The 18,764-nt window shown below is 50.5% G+C and overlaps 1 protein-coding gene across 4 annotated transcripts in view; it reads left to right on the forward strand.

Annotated features, from left to right (window-relative positions):
• EXOC6B (exocyst complex component 6B) overlaps window positions 1–18,764 on the forward strand; it is a 285,301-nt gene that overhangs the window by 114,666 nt on the left and 151,871 nt on the right. For all 4 annotated transcript variants that reach the window (XM_050321037.1, XM_050321038.1, XM_050321039.1 and 1 more), the window contains one exon: window positions 17,270–17,446. In XM_050321037.1, the coding sequence (XP_050176994.1) occupies window positions 17,270–17,446 (177 nt within the window). The remainder of the gene's footprint in view (window positions 1–17,269; window positions 17,447–18,764) is intronic.

An 18,764-nucleotide genomic window follows, 5' to 3' on the forward strand; every position in this document is an offset into this window, starting at 1 on the left:
GGTTCAGTAAATCCTGGAATGGTTTGGGTTGGGAGGGACCTGAAAGATCATCCAGTTCCACCCCCTGCCATGGGCAGGGACACCTCCCACCATCCCAGGTTGCTCCAAGCCCCGTCCAACCTGCTCTTCACGAAGCCCTTTAAATCCTCCACGTGAGCTGGGCTTTCTTTCCTCATTTTCCACCCTCCCAGCCATTAAACCCCCCCCATCTCCTTCCCCATCCTCACTCCTGCTTTCCTGCAGGAACCAGAGCCTGCTTTCCAAGGTGAGCTTGGAAAATCCATATTTCACAGAGCGCTTTTGCCTCAATTGAGTGTGCCCAAAAAACCTCTCCCCAAGGTTCGATCTCAACCCTGGGTAAGGGAGAGGCGGCCCCGGCCTGGCCGGGCGGGTTCCCGTGGCCCTGTGGAACTTTTACAATGTGTGTGTGTGCTTTTTAAGCCGTGGCTGGAAAAAGGAAAAGGATCAGACGTTTTACAAGTTATTTGGGCTGAGCAAGGACTTCAATTAGCGGAGCAGTAACCGAGCTCAGTGTCTGCGTCCTCTGTGACTTGGCCGGAGTCGGAGTCTTTCACTTCATCATTCCTAACTAATTGCAGTGGTTCTTACAAAGTCAGCGTGGAGCTGTGGAGGGCCCTTGTGCTGAGCAAGAAATTAGGAGCATATTTATTTAAAAATTTTATTATTTTTTTTTAACTGGTTTTCATGGCAACTGTGGCTGAGAGCTCTTTATTTCTCATTACTGTCAGACCTCTCCTGCTCCAGGAGCTGGAAGCGAGGCTGAGTTTGCTCCAGTTCTCTCTCAGGTTGGTGCTGATGCGTCACAGGGTGGCCAGATTTTACCTGGTGTTGTCCTGTGGCTGTGCAGAACCTGTGGTTCAGCTCCCAGAGCAGGGAAGGAGGCCTTTATAAACTCTGCTGGCAAAGCTCTTGAGCTTTCCAGGGTCCTTTTGATGCCCTTCACCTTAAACAAGAAGCAATTTGGCAAACAGAGGATGAGACAGGAATGTAGTTGTGGATCTGGCCCTCGAACGACCTGCAAGGCTCCAGGACGAAATTCTGGTTAATATTTCTTCAGTGCTTTTTATTGAAGCATCTCCAAAGCGTTTGAAGAACAGCATTATTAAGAGTTTGGGAGATGGGAGGGTCTCTCTTTCCCACTTTGCTTGGAAAGGGAAAAAAAGACAGTTTGGAATTTATTTGGAGGATTTATTTGGAGGTTCCAGGTCCTTGAAGATTTTTCTGATTATTTGCAGAAGCAAATCTCTGGGGTTGTTCTGACAGGGCTCCACCAGTCACTGTGCTGGGAGGAGGAAATTAAAGTTCTTTTTAGGTGATTCTTCCTCAGAACCCACCCCTGGGAGCTGTGGGCAATGTTCTGATGTCCAGCACATGGGTGAGGAACAAGGCAGAATGTTGTTTTTTAGGATTGTCTGCAGTCCTGTCTCCCGTCATTTTCTCACTCAGCTGTCACTTGGTTGCCTAAAATAATCCAAATGTTGTGTTTCTGAGGTGAACAGGACAGGCTGTCCTGTTTGAAGGGACCAAATCTCTCTGTAGCAATGCCCAGGAGCTAAGAAAAGTGTTCTCTTCTGATAGGAGATGACACTTTGAAGGCTAGACCAGACTTGGAAATTCAGTCAATCTCAAGTTCTGCACTTCCCTCTGAGCAAAGCTCTGACTGGGGCTTAGTGGTTGTTCCTGCTTTTGGGGGAATGTGGTTGGAGCTCAGGTGAATTTTTTTTTTTTCTTCTTTTTTTTCTCCACCTTTTTCCCATTTGCTCTGTGCCCAAGTGCTGCAATCAATGCCACAATTCTGCCCCATCCAAACTGGTGTTGGAGATACTCCTGTAAATACCCCAATGGCTTTGTTGTCATCTTCTACCACCCCAAATCTCTCTGTCCCACGTGCAGACCAGGCTGGTCCTGCAGTGAGGAACTTTTCCCAGGGAAAAGCGAAGTCAGTTGGAATTTCACTGACCTAAAACTTCACTGATACTGGAAGGAAACAACGTGGGTTGGTTGTGTTGGTTTGTTGACTTCTGCTGAATTTTTTCTTCATCTGTTGTGTTCCTTGGGATACAAAGTTATCACAGAATCCCAGAATGGTTTGGGTTGGAAGGGACCTTAAACATCATCCAGTTCCACCCCTGCCATGGGCAGGGACACCTCCCCCATCCCAGGTTGCTCCAACCTGGCCTTGGACACTTCCAGGGATCCAGGGGCAGACACAGCTTCTCTGAGATTCAACCCATTCCAGGGCCTGCCCACCCTCACAGCCAGGAATTCCTTCCCAGTATCCCATCTAAATCTTCACTTTTCCAGTTTGAAGCCATTCCCTGTGTGCTGTCCCTCCATGCCTTGTCCCCAGTCCCTCTCCAGCTCTCCTGGAGCCCCTTTAGGCCCTGCCAGGGGCTCTCAGGTCTCCCTGGAGCCTTCTCTTCTCCAGGGGAACCCCCCCAGCTCTCCCAGCCTGGCTCCAGAGCAGAGGGGCTCCAGCCCTGGCAGCATCTCCGGGGCCTCCTCTGGACTCTCTGCAGCAGCTCCACGTCCTTGTGCTGTTGTTCCCAGGGCTGGGGCAGCTCTGCAGGGGGGTCTCACTGAGGGGGCAGAGGGGCAGAATCCCCCCCTGTCCTGCTGCCCACGCTGGGGGATCAGCCCAGGGCACAGGGAGGGCTGGGCTGGGGCATCTCCAGCCTCTCACCCACCAACACTCCCAAATCCTTCTCCCAGAGCTCTCTCCATCCCTTCTCCTCCCAGCCTGGGATTTCCCTGACCAGCCGCAGGACTTCGCACTTGCCCTTCACGAACTTCAGGAAGTTCCTGTGGTCCCACCCCTAAAGTGTTTCCACGCTCTCTTTCCCAGCCCTCTCTCTCCTGGAGATCTCTCCCTCCTGTTCCCTGGGATCCAGGCTGTGCTGGTGCCTCCCTGGAGCACTTTGGGGGGCCACGTTCACACCTTGTGAAAAGCAGGTGCAGCCCAGTTAACTCCAGGTGGAGCCAAACCAGCTGAAACCCTCTCCACGGAATTTTGTCTTTCCCCTTCCCTCCCTCCTCCTGAGGAGAGAGGAAAATACTCTTAAATACCCCTAAAATATTCTTTCAAAAGCTGTTTTTCCCCTATTTATCAGTAGCAGGTGGGATGGGACACTCAACCTGCACATTTGAACATTTGATGCCACACGTGTGCCAGTTCCTGGGAATCAGGGAAGACCTCCCAGCTCCTCTGAGAGGTGCTTTTTTTTTTTTTTTCCTTTTAAAAGGTATATAAAGGAAAATTGGAAAGGGCTGGCGGGGAGGTGTGAGATTTTTCTCGGGTTTTATTTGCAGCCTGAATGTTTTTTATCCTTAATAGATTTATAATATGCAGGTCCCTTTATTTGTTTCCATAAAATTAACTAGTAAATTTAAAATGGAAAAAAAAACCCAGCAAGCTCGTTAATAGGAACCAGGTCGTGTCTGCCAAGGGCTGAAACGTTGCTGTGTTTATGAAAGGTGGACAAGGGCATTCCTCCCTCTGCCAGGTTTTCCCAGTGCCACATGTTGGAAGGATATAAAACTTTTCCTAACGAGAAGCTGGAGGAATGTTGACTTTCTAATTACCCTCCCTCCTCCACACCCCCCACACCCCCCCCTTTTTTTTTTTTCTTCCCTGTGCAAACTGCTGGGGTTTTTTGGGGGTTTTTTGGCTTTTTTTTTTTAAAAAAAAAAGTGGATTGGAATTTGGAAGTCTGGTGTGGGATGGATCCGTGCTGGTGGCCAGGAGAAGGTGCCGGTGGGGACTGATTGTGACACCCCCTGGGGAAGTTCCTCGACATTTCAACCCTTCCAATCCTGTTCTTTATGACTGGGATCTGTATCACTTTGATTTTATTCTCCTGCTATTTTTTCAGGTTGTTTTTGAGCAAGGAATTCTTTATGATGTGCATAAAGTAATGCCAGGGTGTTCCTGCCAGGTGCACCTTGTGGAGTCTTTGGGTGAAACCTTCAAGTTGGGAAGGGGTGATGGGTCAGAGGTTGGACTTGATGATCCTGGAGGTCTTTTCTAAACTAAATTATTCCATGATCTGCCTAAATCTGCTGAGTTACTGTTGATATATTATAGCATGGAAGGGTTTGGATTGGAAGGGATTTTAAAGACGGTGAAGTTCCAACCCCCTGCCATGGGCAGGGACACATTCCCAGGGTGCTTCAACCTGGCCTTGGACACTTCCAGGGATCCAAGGGCAGCCACAGCTTCTCTGCCCAACCTGGGCCAAGGCCTCCCCACCCTCCCAGCCAGCAATTCCTTCCCAATATCCCATCTCTCCCTGCCCTCTGGCAGTGGGAAGCCATTCCCTGTGTGCTGTCCCTCCATGCCTTGTCCCCAGTCCCTCTCCAGCTCTCTTATATTTTGCCCCAAATTTTTCTGGAAAACAGGTTGTTATGAAAATTTAATTAAATCAAATGGATTAATTCAGTGGAATGGTCAAAGAGGCATCAAAGTGCAGATGAGCTTCGTGGAATCTCATGGAATTGTTTTTTGGTGGCGGCTTCAGTCCTGTCTGTGCAGAGATGGCATTTTCCTTTCTCCAGCCAATTCCAATCTGTGCTTCCCTCCCTCTCCTCTTTATTTTTTTTCTCTCATTGTCATTTTCCCTGCGATTGCTTCCATGCTCTTGGCAGGGTGGCAGCGCTGAGATGGTTTGAAACTCGAAATGTAAATCATCAGAAAGCGCTTTATGAGGGTAAGAAATGACGCCCGGGAAACTGGGCGTTTCCTGGAATATTCCTCAAAAAATGTATTTGAGGGGGGGAGAAGCAGAATTACAGCTCTGAAAAAAATGGGGAAAAAAAAAAAAAGAGAAAAAAAAAGCCTCCAGGTTGGGTTCTTCTTTTTTTTGTGCCATATGTTGCTCTGAAGGAAGCTTGTCACCAAAGAGTCCTGCTGATTTATGAACCCCACCGGTGACTTCACTGAATCCGGCTGAAATTCCATAGAAAATCCTTTTCCAGGGCTGTGTCTGCAGGAGGTGGGCTGGTGTCCTGCATCACATCTTCCCTGGCAGGTCATGGGGGCCAAAAATTTCTGTCCAGGTCGGCGTAAACGACCTGTTTGGAATGTGTGGAACGCTTGGGAATGACAGCAGTGTCGGGTTGGGGTGTGAACACCCCGGCTCCCATTTAGGATCCTCATGTGGGGAATCTAGAGGGAGAACTGACATGGAGATGTGGAGATGTCTGGATCCAGAAGCCCATTCCTGGCCTTAGGAAAGAGTGGCTGAGCATTGGAACAGGCTGCCCAGGGCAGTGGTGGAGTCACCATCCCTGGAAGCGTTCAGGAAACGAGGGGATGTGATGCGGTTTAGTGGGAATGGGAATACTGGTTGAAGGTTGGACTTGATGACCTTGGCGGTCTTTTCCAACCTGGATGATTCTGTGATTCCATGAAAGCAAAAACAAAAGATGCACAGAAAGTTGGATTACAGGTTTCCAGGTTGTTGGTAACATTTTTTTATGGCAAATTCCTGTGTCGGTGTTGAAGTTGTGCCTTCCGGGAGCTGCGATCCCACCTCGGCTCCTCCTTCATCCTGAGGGCAACAGAGATGGGGAAGAGCCTGGATTTGCAGCCCTGTGAGGACTCTGAGGGCACTTGGTGTGTTCAGCTGGAGCAGAGGAGACTGAGGGGAGACCTCCCTGCAGTTCCAACTGCCTGGGCAGGGGCAGAGGAGGGGCAGGACTGAGCTCTGCTCTGGGGGGACCAGGGACAGCCCCCAGGGAATGGCTGGAGCTGTGCCAGGGCAGGCTCAGGGTGGATCTCAGGGAAAGGTTCTTCCCACAGAGGGTGGTTGGCACTGCCCAGGCTGCCCAGGGCAGTGGGCACAGCCCCAAGGCTGCCAGAGCTGCAGGAGGGTTGGGATGATCCTCTGGGGCACAGGGTGGGACTCTTGGGGCTGGGTCTGTGCAGGGCTGAGGGTTGGACTGGATGGTCCTTGGGGGTCCCTTCCAGCTCAAGACATCCTGGGATTCCATGGTCTTTCCTTCCCATTACATCTTACTGTATAAGCTCTGTTTATAAATTCAGAGAGCCCGAGCTGCCACACAGCATTGCCCCAAATTAAATGCACATTTCACAGAATAAACGTTCCAGCAGTGCCTGCTGTGCCTTTACACTGCAATTACCACCACCAGGACAACACAGTCACAGAGTCACAGGATACCCTGAGCTGGAAGGGACCCCCAAGGACCATCCAGTCCAACCCTCAGACCTGCACAGGATCCCACCCTGTGCCCCAGAGGATCATCCCAACCCTCCTGGAGCTCTGGCAGCCTTGGGGCTGTGCCCACTGCCCTGGGGAGCCTGGGCAGTGCCAACCACCCTCTGGGGAAGAACCTTCTGCTGAGATCCACCCTGAGCCTGCCCTGGCACAGCTCCAGCCATTCCCTAGGATAATGTGCACTTGGATCTGGTGAATGGCAGCTTTTCCATTTCCTGCTTTTCCTTTGGGATGTCAGGGATGAGCAGGTTTTGCTTGAGAGGAAAAGGCTTCAAAGAACCAAAAGGCTGCTGTGCCTGAAGGGATGTTCTTGAGGAGCCCCATCAGTCTGGAAGAGCTGATGGCTCCAGGAGTTGGAATGACTGCAAAAATTGTCTCTGAGGAAATGGGAGTGGAAATCCAGCTGTTCCAGCTTCCCATCTTCCAGCTGTGATGGACTTCTGGTTTAAGGTGGAAACAGCAATGGCATTTAGGGCAGATGCCTTACTTGCAGGGTTTTGTTGAATGGTTGAGCCAGTTGTAGAATCACAGGATGGTTTGAGTTGGAAGGGACCCTAAAGGCCATTTCCTTCCATGGGCAGGGACACCTTCCACTAGAGCAGGATGCTCCAGCCCGGCCTTGGACACTTGCAGGGATGAGGGAAGCACAGACATGGTGTTTGTTGTTGTGAAGCCGCTGGGGTGGTGCTGCCACATCAGGGACATTGTCCTGACCAGCGACTTGCAAAATTAAACTGAGCTGTAAAATAGATGGAATTCAGCCTGGATTGCATCTTATTTATGCCTGATCTCATCTCTGAAACCTGTGTCCTTAGGAGTGAGATCCGGGCTCCGTTCGGGAATGGAGGAGTTTCCTTCGAGTTATTGAGGCCAGGATTGTCCCTGGGCGGGTTTAATCTGGGTCAGGTTGAGCCTGGGACCCTCCTGAGCAGCTGAAGGGTGGGAAAACCGTGGGGGAGAGGCCAGAAGTGGCTGAGAAAGCTGTTTGTAGTTTCCCCACACGCCTTTAGAGGGCAGATCATGCCCAGTAAAGAGCAGATTTAGGGACTTGCCCTCGACTTTTCTGGTCGTGAATTGGGAAAGTTTGAGGACTCTGAATATGGATTTTTTTCTTTTCAATGCATGATTTGAATTTTGCAATAAGCCTCTGGTGCTTCAAAGGCTGAATGTTAAGCGAATTTACAGGAGCAGGATGAGATCAGGTTTTGATTTATGGAGGTGCCTTTACAGCCCTTCCAGTTTCGGAGCTAAAAACTGTGGTGCAAGTGAAATATTGGCCATGGATGCTGGGAGAAAAATCTTGGGAACATACTGTGGTGGAGAAGAATTATGTAATATGTTGACTAAGTTCATTTTTATGTTAAAAAAGACCACAGAGAAATAGTTTCAGTTCAGAGAGTGGGTTCAGTTCAGAGAAATGCCGTGTGATGAATATATAATTTCGTTCTTCTCTGCTGTAATCTCTTCTCTGAATCCCCAAGCCTCATGCTTAGGGAAAATATGTTTATCAACAGAATATTCCGAAGCATCAGAGGAACCTTGTGTGAAATGAAGGGGAGAAAAATGAAATTCAAGCCCTGCTGTAAAGTTGTTTTCAGTGAAACTTTTCATATTGGGATTAAATAGTCCTTAAAGTCACCGTGCTCCGAGAGGCTGTGCCTGTTTACTTCTGTGATTAATTAAAGCCAGAAATAACAGAATAATGTTCTGCTTTCTTCTCCTCCTACCCCAAAGCTCACGGATCATGAAGATGATTATTCTTGAAAAAGCCATTTAGTTCTTAACAAGCAAAGCTGGTCTTTGTGGCTCAGCCCTTTTGGCATCAGCTTTGTGGGTTTCTCATCAAAAAAAAACCAACCAAAACCCAAAAACCAGAGGGGTTATTCCTAAACAGAATGAAATGCTCTTTGTTCCAAGAAGGATTTCTCCATGTTTCTTTTTTTTTTTTTAATAGTTTTTTAAAGTGTTCTGAAGGTGGAGGTGCTGCTGCTGCTTCTTGTGTTCCCCAAGAGACAGGAGCAAAATAATAGGAAGTTCCTTAGACTTTAGGATTCAGGAACTCTCGTGATCCTCACCTGGCTCCCTGTTACAGGTGTGGTGGAAGAGGGAAAAATGAGTGACATCATCATCTACCTGGATGATTTGTCACAGTCCCACAGGACATCCTTGTGTCCAGACTGGAGGGACAGGGGTTGGGCAGGTGGAGCACTCTGTGGAGCAGGAATTGGCTGGATGGGCCCTCCCAGAGAGTCGTGGCCAGTGGCTCCTTGTCCAAGGGGTGAGCAGTGATGAGTGGAGTCCTCAGGGACTGGGATTGGGATTGGGATCAGCACAGTTTGGCATCTTTGTTGGAACACGGACAGTGGGACTGAGGCTGAGGACACGCTGGAGGGAAGGGATGGGGCACCCAGAGGGACCTGGGAGAGGTGGGACCATGGGAACCACCTGAAATTCATCAAGGGCAAGTGCAGGACTTTTGCACTTGCAATCCCAGCACAAATCCAGGCCGAGGGAGAAGGGATGGAGAGAGCTCTGGGGAGAACTTGGGGGTGTTGGTGGGTGAGAGGCTGGAGATGCCTCAGCCCAGCCCTCCCTGTGCCCTGGGCTGATCCCCCAGCGTGGGCAGCAGGACAGGGGGGGATTCTGCCCCTCTGCCCCCTCAGTGAGACCCCCCTGCAGAGCTGCCCCAGCCCTGGGAACAACAGCACAAGGACGTGGAGCTGCTGCAGAGAGTCCAGAGGAGGCCCCGGAGATGCTGCCAGGGCTGGAGCCCCTCTGCTCTGGAGCCAGGCTGGGAGAGCTGGGGGGGTTCCCCTGGAGAAGAGAAGGCTCCAGGGAGACCTGAGAGCCCCTGGCAGGGCCTAAAGGGGCTCCAGGAGAGCTGGAGAGGGACTGGGGACAAGGCATGGAGGGACAGCACACAGGGAATGGCTTCCCACTGGAAAAGTGAAAATTTAAATGGGATATTGGGAAGGAATTTTTGTCTGTGAGGGTGGGAAGGCCCTGGCCCAGGTTGGGCAGAGAAGCTGTGGCTGCCCCTGGATCCCTGGAAGTGTCCCAGGCCAGGCTGGAGCAACCTGGGCTGGTGGAAGGTGTCTCTGCCCATGGCAGGGAGTAGAATGAGATGGACTTTAAGATCCATAAATCTTGTGGAAAAGCCAATAGCCTGTTTTTCCCTGGACTCCCCATCCAGAGCTTTATCCCTGTGTTTCCCAGGTCTCTGTGTGCTCCAGGATAATCAGGACTATCTCACATCGGTGCTTTGAACGTGGCTGGTTCCTCAGAATGTTACAGAAACCCCGAGCAGGGCGATAAATGGAAACAAAAGCAGAATCTTGAGAGGAAACTTATCTCCAAAATGCTTGACAAGGCCCAGAGAGAGGGTGTGTGAACCAGCAGTTTGGGAACTCCCACAGAGCAGGGAATACGGGGGATGAATCCGAGGCCAGGCTGGGAGGGTTAACACTTCCCAGGGTGACTTTGTGAGGGTCACTGTGGTCAAGGTGAATAAGTGTGGAGCACCAATGAGCAGTGATCCTTTTTTTGCTCCTCTGGCTGGAGGAACAGCCCTCCCTCTGCTGCAATCTGTGCCCCAGAAAATGGGGATATTCGGCAGCGTGTTCCTTAGAAAACCAGGAGCTTCCAAGTGGCAGGGGGTGGAACTGGGTGATCTTTAAGGTGCCTTCCAACCCAAACCATTCCATGATTCTCTGCCTCTGTGATTCTGCAGTTCTGTGATTCTCTAGTTCTGTGACAACGTGTCCTGAAGTCAAAGCCTGAGTTCTGTCCCTTTCCTTCTTCTCTCCCTTCTCCACTTCACCCTGACCTTGGTTTCTGGAGAAGTGAAGCCTCCTGTCTGGATTTTTGCCTTTTTAACAATTTCAATGGGGGGTGAAAAAAAAAAAATAACAACCAACAAAACCCACCCCATTAGCTCTGTCATGCCTTGATTGTCAGGCAGCGTGTTGGAACAAACCCTCAGAAAATAATTGCACTTCCCTGGTGCCTCAGAGAGCTCTGGAAGCCAAGGCTTGGTCCTGCATGGTTGTGTGCACCTGAGTCATTGCGGGGAGGGTGAGAGTTGGACCCTCTCACCTGTGACCAGTTTTGGTTGTGATTTCCCTGCTGCTCCCTCTTTGCCCCTCGGTTGGGTTGCAATTAGACTGACGAGGGGTTGGACCAACCTGGGGGAGTTTCCACTGGGGCTTTGAGTCATAATCCTGTCTCAGAGGAGGCTCTTGGGTGCCTGGTGGAAAAAGGCAGAGTGGAAACACCCCGAGATCAGAGCGTGGGCTGGAACGTTGCACAGGGCAGGGGATTTTCAGGTTGAAAAGGAATTTTAAACTTGTTGGTAGAAGTTAATCAAAGAACCTCCAGCCAGTTGCTTAATAGTAAAGTATTTATCTCCCAGAGTGCTGGGGACTGCTTCAACAAAGCCCTGGGCTGTGGAGTTGTCAGGGCCACGGGCTTTTCATGTGTTTGAAATACCTTGTAGAACACCCGTCCTCCTCCTGCTTTCAGGCCTCTTATCTAATTTTCAGCTTCTCCACTCTGTGTAAATGTGATAAATAAACCTTGTAATCGCAGAACTGAGCTACTTTTGAAGGCTGCCCAGATCTGGATCGCACAGGGGTGTAAATCAACACTTGGCTGCATGAAGGGCTTCTTAAAAAATGGCTTTTGGTTCTTTTATTGCGCAGCTCGCCCGGAGGACGTGGTTGCCCAAGTCAGTGTTAACGTGATAAACTCCTTTTTGCAGCTCCCAGGGAAGGAGAGTCTTGATCCTTCCCGTCTCCAAACGCTGCTCTGGGGAGCTTCCCCCAAAAGCCAGCTGAGGTTTAACAGGTTTTATGTGAAACGCCGAATTAACCGAGGGGAGTTTGCGATGAACTCTGAGGGTCCAAATACTGCTGAGCTGGCCTTGTGGGTGAGGAAGAGGAGCAGGAGTGTGGGGATGGGGATAAACCACGGGGTGAAAGCAAAAGCAGAGGGAGGGCTGTGCGTTCCCAGTCACACAGTCAATGCCAAAACCTTCCATCTGAGCAAAATTGATATTTAGGAACACCAGGATCATGAGCTGGATTTTAACACCGGCTGGGCTGAGGTGGAGGAGTCAATTTAGGGAACGAAGGCACTGGGGACAAAACCCTTTTGAATGCTGCATTTCTGTTGGTTTTAATGAGGAATTGAGTTTAAAAAAAACAAATCATCCCGTTGTCAGGCCTGCCCTCCTGTGCTGATGGTGAACTTTGTCAGACAAACCTCCAACAAATTGTTTGCTCTGATAACCAGTTAACGCCGTGAGAGCAGAGGGGCCAAGCCCCTTATCATCCTGACAGGCCACGGGCTTTTTTTTTTTGGGCAAACTCAAACCAGAAGCTGTGTCAGTGTGTTGAGTTTACACCTTGCAATAATAATCCCTGCTTTTATCTGATCCGAGGGGGATTTTATAACTCTGGAATGGCTCCTTGGCCGGGCTCCAGCCCTACTGTCAGTTTTTATTAACTTGCTTTTTTTCTCCCCACCCCTCCTCTAGCCAGTCTGCCTTTTTTTTTTTTTTCTTCTCTCCTCCCTCCTTCCAAGGATTGTTTAAGGAATATTTATCCCATTCCTAGGGATATTAGGGAATGATATTTTAGAGTTGTGTGTCTCAGCCCATTAGAGGGGTCTGTAAAACAATCATGGCAGTAACTAATCAAAACCACCCACCAGCCACAGCCACGTTCCCTTTAAATCATCAACCCTCTTGGTTTTTTTTTCCCCAGGGCCTTATCTCGTGTCTCATCAGGAAAAAGCTAATTAGCTTCTTCTCCAAAGTAAATATTGTCAGTTCCTTGGTGGGTGGAGGTGATGGGAGGTGAGACACTCACACATTTCTACACTGGTGCAGAAGACAAGGCGACCTTATAAAAACCCTCTAAAGAGCTGGTGGAGTTTTAAAGGAGTTGATTCCTCGTGTAGGTGGGAAAACAACTTTCCCTACGGTGGGTCTGGCTCCTGGAGGCAGGGCCTGGAGGAATCCACAGCCTGCTCTGCTCCTCTGTGTCATTCCCAGGGTGGCAGCTTTGGGGCCTTGCCCGTGATCCCAGGCAGTTGAGTTCCTTGGAAAAGCCCAACTGTGAAAAATTCAAGCACAAAACATTCCAGTGTAACTTGTCACAGGTGTTTTAAGCTGACACCTTTAGTTTCTCCTGCAGAGTGTTGGGTCTGTGGGCTCGGTGGGTCAAGCTGTGATGGGTGGGGAAGGTGGAGTTGCTGTTCCGACTGTACCAGGATCGAGTCCTGAAATCTTGAGGAAAATCCTTCATATGGAGGGCTGAGAATCACAGAATGGTTTGGGTTGGAAGGGACCTTAAAGACCATCTCATTCCACCCCCTGCCACGGGCAAGAACACCTTCCACTATCCAAGGTTCTCCCAGCCCCATCCAGCCTGGCCTTGGACGCTTCCAGGGATGCAGGGGCAGCCACAGCTTCTCTGGGATTTGTGTTTAGGATTCTTGTAGGACTGGTTGGAAGTGAAAACCCCCAAAAGCTCTTGAGGGAGTGATGGACAGGTTACAGGAGTTCCATAATCTTGGAGTGGTTTGGGTTTGAAAGGACCTTCAAGACCATCCAGTTCCACTCCCTGCCATGGGCAGGGACACCTTCCACTAGCCCAGGTTGCTCCAAGGTCTCCCAGAAGCTCTCCAGGGCTTCCCAGTGGCCAACCTTGACCTGGTTACAGCTGCAAAAGTTGGTCACTGACCTAAACCTGACCCTGGAGGTGAAAAACTGCCTTAGCTTCTTCCCTCACCCAGTCTGGGAGCAGAGTTGCTGTCAGGGACTGGGATTTCTCCCACGGCAGAGTGGTGTGGGGTGTTCCTGTTGTGGATGAGGAAAGTAGCTGTGCTTGGGGGGAACTTGAGCTACCCAAACACCCTGTGTGTCACTGCTCAGTGGAACATTAGCCACGAACAGCCAGGGGAGGGTTTCTTACCTTTTGTTTTATCGTCACATTAATCAGAGCCCAGAGATTGATAGTCCTGGGTGATGGGGGCCGTTTTACAGAATAGCACAAGAATGCACTTGCTTTCATGTAAACCACACCAAAAGGGAAGGGATTTTTTATTTGATTTTTTTTTATTTGATTTTTTTCTTTTTATAATCCCCTGAAGGCTTTTTGCCTCCCCCGTAGCCCCAGGTCCCTCCATTTCCAGGGGGCACGTTGGAGTGTCACCCGGCCTTTGATGTGGTTTCCCTCGAGTGTGGCTCCTCACTGGGCTCCCCACAGATGCCTTGATGTGAAACAGGACGTTAAAAACCCCAAATGTGCCTCCTCTGCAGGTCATTTTTCATCCTTTACGTGCGACGTCAAACCCCTTGCACCGGGAAGGTGTGGGGAACGAGCTGGGAGGAGCTGAGGGGGCAGGGAGAGGAGAGTTCCTGGGCTGTTAAACCCCAATTTCTCCGTGGTTCCTTCCTCTGGGCCTCACCCCAGCTCCGTCTTTCTCTCAGGGTGAAACTGAAACCTCGGTGACTTCACCCGGTGCCGCCGAAGTTTAAAGAAAATTCGATATTTCTCACTTTTAGGTCACTTCAGTCCAGATTGTTTCCTGCTGGGAATGTGGGGGCAGGGGAAAATATGCCCTCCTGGTAATGGAAAAGCAATTACTGGTTCTTCTGGAGTGGAGGTTGGGTTGTTCCAGCATCACACCTTGGTTTGTGGGTCACCCCAGCTCCTCAGGACCGTGCCCCTCAGAGGGCAGAGCGGCGGCTCCACAGGCTGGGGGTGTGGAATGCGACATTCCCAGTGTGCTGGAAGGGAGCAAACATCCCCTGGGTTACTTTTGTTGCCCTGGAAGGTAGAAATCCCTGGAAAAAAAGTCTCTTCTTATTTGTAACTTTTCCCTCCCCACAAATTCCTAAAGGTAAAACTTTCTCCTGGTGGGTGCAGAAGCTTCTGTGCTACTGGGATCATCCTCTGGCTGCTTCTTGTGGATATCAGGGAGTTGGGACATGTATTTTTGTCCTTGTTTTTTTCATTCAGAGGGTGGGCAGGTCCTGGCACAGGTTGCCCAGAGAAGCTGTGGCTGCCCCTGGATCCCTGGAAGTGTCCAGGGCCAGGTTGGAGCAACCTGGACTAGTGGAAGGTGTCCCTACCCATGACAGGGGGTGAAACTGGATGGTCTTTAAGGTCCCTCCCAACCCAAACCGCTCTGGGATTCTTAGATTTTCCCAATTGGTCCTTGGACTTTGATTCAGGTCAGAATTCTCTCGATAAACTTCAGTTTTAGTGGCATTAAAAGTGCAAAATCACAAGGTGGTGTTTGAATTTCACGTGGAGCTCCTTGACCTGGAGCGACACATCTTCTTGTCTTTACGGTTTTCTAAATAACCGGAATTTATTAGATCTTATTAAGGTTTGATTTGGATCTCATCAACATTGCCACCTGGTCAGTAGATATCTCTTGTCCTGCTGTCCTCCTGTGAGAGGAGATGAAGCTGAAGGAAGGCACCCCTTGTTGGTAAAGAGGTGGGGACCCAAGATAACGTATCCTTGGATAAAATATCCATGAGGTGATGATGCTTGTGGGTCCCTTCCAAGTCAGCCTGTTCCGGGGTTCTGTGAGGTCATCTGGTGCCACTAAATCTGTGTTCAGCCTGAGACTTGCTGAGGGCTTGGGCAGTGGAGTTGAGCTCGTTATCCCAGATTTTCCCTCTCCCATGGCTGCCTGTGCTGCTCCGCCCTGGTTAATGATCCGTTTCGAGCACGACGTTTTATCCAAGACTTCTGAATTTGGTTTTTTTTCTTTTTCTTCCCCCACTCTTTGATTTCTTCCCTTTCTAGAAGAAGAAAGATTACATAAATTGGAGATTTTTTTTTTTTTTAATGAGCGCACTGGGCTTGCTTTGGGTGGAATTTACAGTGGGCTCAGAGTTACAACTTGAGAAACTTATGTCATAAATGGGTGTATCTGAGGGTGGACTCGAGCCCCGGCTCTTTGTTGTGTGAGCTTCAGAGGGACCAAACGGCTCCCTCCCCTTTTTTGAAGTCCTAATTCCCTTTATGGGGTGTTGCAATGGCTTTCTATAGACTTGTGCCTCTGAAGTTGGAGGTTTCCAATGCGAAATAAACACCCACTTTCCACCCCCCCCCCCATCCCCACAATTGCTTCAAGTCCTGACGTCGGTCGCAAACTTTGTCTTCGTGGACCTTTTCCCGGGGCTTTCTGTCGCAAAAATCCCCATTGTTGAGGCCCAGCCCTCCGGAGATCTTTTTAATGAGCCTGGTTGGGAGTCCCCTTGCTCAGCAGTCGAGGGTCCCTCCTGCTTTCCCACCACTAGAGGTCAAGATTGTGCTGTGGGACGGCTCGGGGATGCTCCGCTAAGGGTTGGCTCCAGTCCCTGGTGCAGGTTCTGGTGCAGCCACCTCCGGTGTCAGCTTTGTGTGCTGAATTTTGTCATCATTTGGCCGTGTTTGTTAATTAAGGTGAAGCCAGGTGTGTGCTGATGGTGGGTTTTCAAGGGAGAAGATGTCCCGTGCTCGGGTTTTAATGTCCCTTTTAATATTTTAGTGTTCTTCAGAAGTGGGGGTTACTCAGGTGATCAGGAGGAATTCTAAAGGGAGTTCGAGGCTGCCAGAATAAAACCTGCTCATAAATTATTTTGGGGTGATGTTTTAAGTGTTTGAAAGGAAATAATTCGGGAGGCATTGCACGTTAGGTGGATCTTACTGCCTTCTGCAGCTCAGGTGGCAAAAGTAATTGGCAATTTTGAATAGGTTCCATTTGTGTTAATCCTCCTTTGGTTTCCCTGCATGGTTGGTGTCACTGACAGCATATCTCCAATGTGGTTTGGGGTTTCCCTTCTTCCTTTAAAATCCAGGCTGTGGAGCAGGGGATGGTCCCCTTTTGCCACCTCACAGAATTGCAGAGTGACCAGGAGCAACCTGGGCTGGTGGAAGGTGTCCCTGCCCAGGGCAGGGGGTTGCAATGAGATGATCTTTCAGGTCCCTTCCAACCCAAACCACTCCCTGATTCCTACACACCTTTCTTCCGATACATCACAAATTCATACAAAAATATGGGAGGGATCCCCGACATCTGTGGGCATAAACCTGTATAAATTCCAGCTTTGCAGAGTGTTTATTTTCTGCTTACACCAGGACATGAACCCGCATGTCCAGAGCCACGGCATCCACTGGCTTGGCCTTTTCCCTTTTCTTTTGGCCAGGATTTGCCACTTGTGCCACTCGTGTCCCTGTGCTGATCCTGCTCCTTGTCCTCCCCCTTCGGTTTGCCCTTCTCGGTCAACTCTCGAACAATTGGGGCTAAACCACTTTTCCTGTCAATATTGTGCTCGATAACAATGAGGAAACCGAGTGGCTTCACGCAGCGGGTCGCACACATCGACCCCCACTGCCAAAAAAACCCCAAACCTCCCCTCCCCAAAAAAACCCCCGGGCTATCCCCCCTCGGCTCCGCGTGTGTCGCTCCCGCCACGCCAGGGCTCCTCCCGGCGAGCGGCTTTTCGCTCAGTACCTTTTACAGCTCGTTCTGTACATCAGCAACTGCAATTAAACCCTCCTGGGGTACCGCAAAAATGCTTTCAGGAACCTCTGGGGTCCAGATGTGGAATGTTTTGTGCTGACACGGGTTGAAAAGAGGAACAAATCCAGCGGTTAAGTAGGTCCTTTAATTCAGCCTGTGACAGTCACCACATGGCCCGTGGGCTAATATTTCTGCATCTGGGCTGTAAATAGATCAATATGGCATTTGGATTTGTGAAGAGTCAGAATATTGTTTGTGGGGTTGCGTAATCAGCCCTGGAAAAGGTTTTGAAACGAGTCCTGTGTTTCTCTGGAATATCTGGGCTTAGGGAAAAACACACCGGGTCCGAATTCCGTGTTTTGCCTCGTTTGTCTTTAGTTCAGGGCAGGAATCTTTTGCCTGGAAGCGAAATTAAATGTGAGGATACCGTTGGAAAAGGTGAAATGGGTTGATTTTTTTGTTTTGTTTTGTTTCCCCCCTAGGCACAGCAGCAGAGGAACCTGGACAACATTGTGTCCCAGCATCCCAGGATAAGCGGGGGGAAGAAATCCAAGAGGGAATTCTGTGCCAGCTCCGACCTGGAGGTGAAAAACACCAGCCCCATGTCCGAGCAAGATTCAGGAATCCTGGATGTTGAGGATGAGGACGAGGATGAGGAGGTAACTGCACAACCCCTGTGGTGTCTCAGGTGGTGTTTGCTGGGCAGGGACTCAGAAAGACCCAGACCAGGCTGTAGAACAGGGTGGGGGGACACACACATTTCAGAACTGGGTTATTGTGCATTTTGATCCCTAATCTCATTCCCAGGCTCAGCAGAGAGGCCAAGGGTTGAGAACTGGACCTCTCATTTCTGTCCTCCCAGCTGGCTGGGAGGGTGGGGAGGCCCTGGCCCAGGTTGGGCAGAGAAGCTGTGGCTGCCCCTGGATCCCTGGAAGTGTCCAAGGTCAGGCTGGAGCACCCTGGGCTGGTGGAAGGTGTCCCTGGCCATGGCAGGGGGTGGCACTGGGTGGAACTTCAAAGTCCCTTCCAGCCCAAACCATTCCATGATTCTACCCGATCTCGAGGCAGGGGCAATCCCATCTCTGGGTGTGATCCAAGCCAGGCTGGTGGGATGGGGTGACCCCACAGTCAGGGGGACCCTGTAGTGGTGGATGGGCAACAGGGCCAGGGCAGGAGGGGTCATTCCCAGGGCTGTGTCCTGGTGCTGGGCCCGGGGCAGGGGGTGGGTGCTGTCCATGGTGATGAAGTGCAGCCCTGGGACCCCCCTGGCCAGGCCTCCTGGAGCCCGATGGAGGAGACCCCTGTGTCCTCCTAGATTTGCCTCAGCAGGAAAAGGGACAGGGTTTGATTCCTGATGAGTTCTGAGTTCCCCATGTTCCTGTCTCCTGGGGGTTTTCCTATTTGAACAGAAAATTATTTATTTATTAGTAAAATGGATCTCTCAGATGGAAATAGAGCCATCAAGGCTTTGGACCTCCCATGATGAAAAAAATTTGAGGGGCTGGAGCATTTCCAGGGAAGGGAATGGAGCTGGGAAGGGGCTGGAGCAGCAGGAGCGGATGAGGGAGCTGGGGGGGCTCAGCCTGGAGAAAAGGAGGCTCAGGGAGGACCTTCTGGCTCTGCAACTCCCTGACAGGAGGGGGGAGCCAGAGGAGGTCGGGCTCTGCTCCCAGGGAACAGGGACAGGAGGAGAGGGAACGGCCTCCAGGGAGGCAAGGGGAGGTTTAGGATGGATATTGGGAAAATTCCTTCCTGGAAAGGGCTGTCCATCCCTGGCACAGCTGCCCAGGGCAGGGGTGGAATCCCCATCCCTGGAGGGATTTAAAATCCCTGTGGATGTGGCACCTGGGGACATGGGGTCAGTGGTGGCCTTAGCAGTACTGGGGGATGGTTGGACTGGATGATCTCAGAGGGCTTTTCCAACCTAAAGGATTCTGTGATTCCAAATCTGAAGGAGGGTTTTGTGTGGTCCTTTGA

This window comes from Myiozetetes cayanensis, unplaced genomic scaffold (assembly GCF_022539395.1).
Source record: "Myiozetetes cayanensis isolate MyiCay16 unplaced genomic scaffold, myiCay2020 scf26, whole genome shotgun sequence".
NCBI lineage: Eukaryota > Metazoa > Chordata > Aves > Passeriformes > Tyrannidae > Myiozetetes > Myiozetetes cayanensis.